The sequence below is a fragment of the Sapajus apella genome, unplaced genomic scaffold (assembly GCF_009761245.1).
Source record: "Sapajus apella isolate SASKATOON/1434 unplaced genomic scaffold, GSC_monkey_1.0 scaffold37, whole genome shotgun sequence".
In the NCBI taxonomy this organism is placed as follows: Eukaryota; Metazoa; Chordata; class Mammalia; order Primates; family Cebidae; genus Sapajus; species Sapajus apella.
In genome coordinates this window covers 3285634-3288562 of record NW_022436977.1, presented here as the reverse complement: position 1 = coordinate 3288562, position 2929 = coordinate 3285634, and the positions used below count along the sequence as shown (strand labels likewise).

Below are 2929 nucleotides of genomic sequence, written 5' to 3'. Positions count from 1 at the left end.
AGTGTTCAAGAAACTGACGATTTACTAATTCATCTAGGAAATCCTACCGCAAAGCTAGTTACTGTGTAATTAAATACACAGTTGGGTGAGACTAATGCCACGAAAAATACCACCTTGTTTACAGAGGCAGGAAAGATTTCTTTTCTGAAATAAGATTTCCTAGGCAAGGAAGAGAGAGACGCTAGGAAAAGCCATTCCCTACATAACCATCTGTTGGAAGGTCCTCCATTTCCCTTGTTTTCTTTTCTTCAGCAATTTTTTAAAAAATCACTTCGATAAGAAAGTTCTTTCTACAATGAAAGGAATTTTCTTCCCACAAAGGTATCCATCCTTATACTAGAAGAGTCTTTCACTCTGATGTGAAAGACACAAAGGTAATATCCTATGTGCACATCAGACCTCATTGTGCACACACAAATGAGGATATTACCTATGCCGCATCGATATGTAAAGCTGTGTATATGAATCGTAGCGTTAGGCATGACTCTGAATGAATAACTTGTTTTATTTGGAAAAAAAACCTGTTTAACATTAATAGAAAGCCAGAGGAATGAAAAACAATGCAGAGGGGTGTACTTCTTTTCTCTCCCAGTCCCACGCCAACCCCTTTTTCCTTGGAATGCAAAAATGGTCTGAAAAGAGGAATGGGAGTCCTGTGAATACAGCAGGAGTCTTTTTCTTCTCTACCAATAAAGGATGACAAATGTGTACAGTGAGAAACTAAAACGTCAATAAAGCAATTTCATAAATAGAAAAATAAATAACGTTTATTTTGTACAAGACGGCTGTCAGTGTCGGGAGCGCCCGGGGGAAGGCCGGGCCCTCAGGGCAGCAGGAGGGCGCCCAGAGGCAGCTCGCCCTGGCCCAGCAGGCGGCCCCGCTCCCGGCCGCGGCCCTCGTCCCGAGCCTTCACACGAACCGTCAGGCGGCGCACCTCGTCCTCCGAGAGGCCGTCGAAGCAGAAGTCCTGGTCCAAGGCGGCCTTGCGGCTGCGCCCCACGACGGCGCTGCACTGCCGGTGCGCGGTGCCCGGCGGCCGTAGCACGAGGCTGAGGCGGCAGCGGACCGCGCGGGGCACGGGGGCGCCTCCGGCCAGGCCCTCGGCGCGGAGCAGCCGGAGGCGGAGGCGCCCGGTTCCCGGACAGTACTCGGCGGCCAGGCGCAGCGCGTCGCCGGCGCGGCCCAGAGCCACGGTGCCCTCGGCCTCCAGGCGCTCGGGAAGCGGGGCGCGGGCCGACGGGGGGCTGGCGGAAGGGGCCCGGGCCGGGGACTGGGAGCCTGCGCGGCGCTCCTCGTCCTCGTTCCCGCTGGAGACGGAGCGGGCGCGGGCCCGGCGGCGACTCCTTCCCGCCCGCAGCGCGCGGCTCAGCAGCCTGTTGGGGGCGCGCAGGAGGCGGCAGCCGCGGGGCTGTGGGGCGAGAGCGTCCTGGGGCGGGCGGGGACCACCGGGGGCCGCCGGGGTGGCCGGGAGCGGAGCTCGCGGGCCGCGCATTGTCCCCAGGGGGGCGTCCGGGCCGCCGCCGCCGCCGTAGGTGTGAGCCCGGGGCCGGGGCGCGGGCGGGTCCCCGAGCAGGAGCGACTCCTTGCGGCGTGTGTGCGGGCTCTCCAGCAGCGCGCAGAACCCGTAGGCGGTGCGCACACGCGGCAGATGTGAGAGCGACAGCGCGGCCTGCGAGCGCGGGTCCCAGTCCGTGTGGCCCGCGCCCTCGCCTGTAGCGCGAGGCCACAGGTCGGGTTCGGCGGCGCAGCGCCTGGGCAGGATGGCGGCCCGGGGCGGAGAGTCGAGCGCGCAAGGCGCCGGCAGTCGCGGCGGAATGCAGAATTCGGGGATGCGATTCGGCGTGAGCACTATGGCGAAGGCGGGCTCCGGTGCCGAGCTGCCTGCGGCCGAGGAGCAGAGTTTCTCGAGAAGCCGCATCCTTGGAGGCTGGGACTGGGAGTGGCGGGAAGAAGTGCGCCTGCGGGGGAGAGAAGCTGCTGAGTTTGGGCACCTGGAGCTGCTGGAGCCCCTCGACGCGGCTGGATCCCTTCCCTGGACGCTGTTAAGCTCCCGACGTGTTTAAGACCCTGGACTTGTTCCAGTCTTGCTCCTCGGCACCCACAAATCAGCCCTGCTTCCGTTCTTTGGTACTAAATAAACGAATAAGTAGAAATCAGACCTTTCCCTCTTCAGTGTCCCCGGGTCTGGTTGCAAGCTCAGTGCCAATGGCTCCTAGCCCGCTGCTGGGGCACCAGCTTCAGTACTGCGGCCGGGAGAGTGGCGCTCCCCTCTTATGCCATAGGCTGAGTCCCGCCCTGCCGCCGCGGCCCAACCCCGGAGGCGCTGCACAGCCCGCCTTCCCGCCACCCTCTCCCACGACGCTGGGGACTCTGCACTGGGCGCTCAGGTCTGCGCGAAGTTGTCGCGGGAGCAGGCACCTCTTGGTCAGCTCTGACCTGCATTTACAGTGAGTGCGTGGAGCCCCAGACAAGGCTTGGGAAAGGCTGCAGGTGAAGAGAAAGGGTGCCCTGTCGTCCTGCCAAGGAAAAATTGACTGCTGAAAATGTTTACGGCTTCTTGGAGAAGGTGAAGCAGGATGAGGAAACAGGAAGTTAATTTGGCTAGTAGATAAACCGTCACTCACCATGCATGTGATCTGCACGTCCTGGGAGCTTCTGTTTTCCTGTCCCCACGCACTCGCAATGTGCAGACCAATATGGTTCCCAAGAATTCATATACTTATTTACCATCTCCCTCCCTCTGCTGGACTGTGGTCTTTTTGATAGCATAGGCCCTGGCTCAGTCCATGCCCTAAGTATTGGTGAAGTGGGTAAATGAATCTTTGAGAAAACTTCGGATCGCTTCTCGGCCTTTTGGCTAAGATCAAGTGGAGAAATCTTCTGAATGGCTGCTGGCTCTGCCTGTCATCTTGATAGTCACAAAACATGG

General features: G+C 59.2%; 1 protein-coding gene across 1 annotated transcript; it reads right to left on the bottom strand.

Annotated features, from left to right (window-relative positions):
• Positions 1-485: 485 nt before the first annotated feature.
• C2CD4B (C2 calcium dependent domain containing 4B) lies at positions 486-2722 on the bottom strand. Its single transcript, XM_032297267.1, has 2 exons — positions 2160-2722; positions 486-1958 (listed from the first exon to the last, which is right to left on the bottom strand). Exon 2 carries the CDS (start codon positions 1916-1918, stop codon positions 824-826), a length of 1095 nt encoding a protein of 364 aa, XP_032153158.1. The 5' UTR covers positions 1919-1958; positions 2160-2722; the 3' UTR covers positions 486-823.
• Positions 2723-2929: the final 207 nt, after the last annotated feature.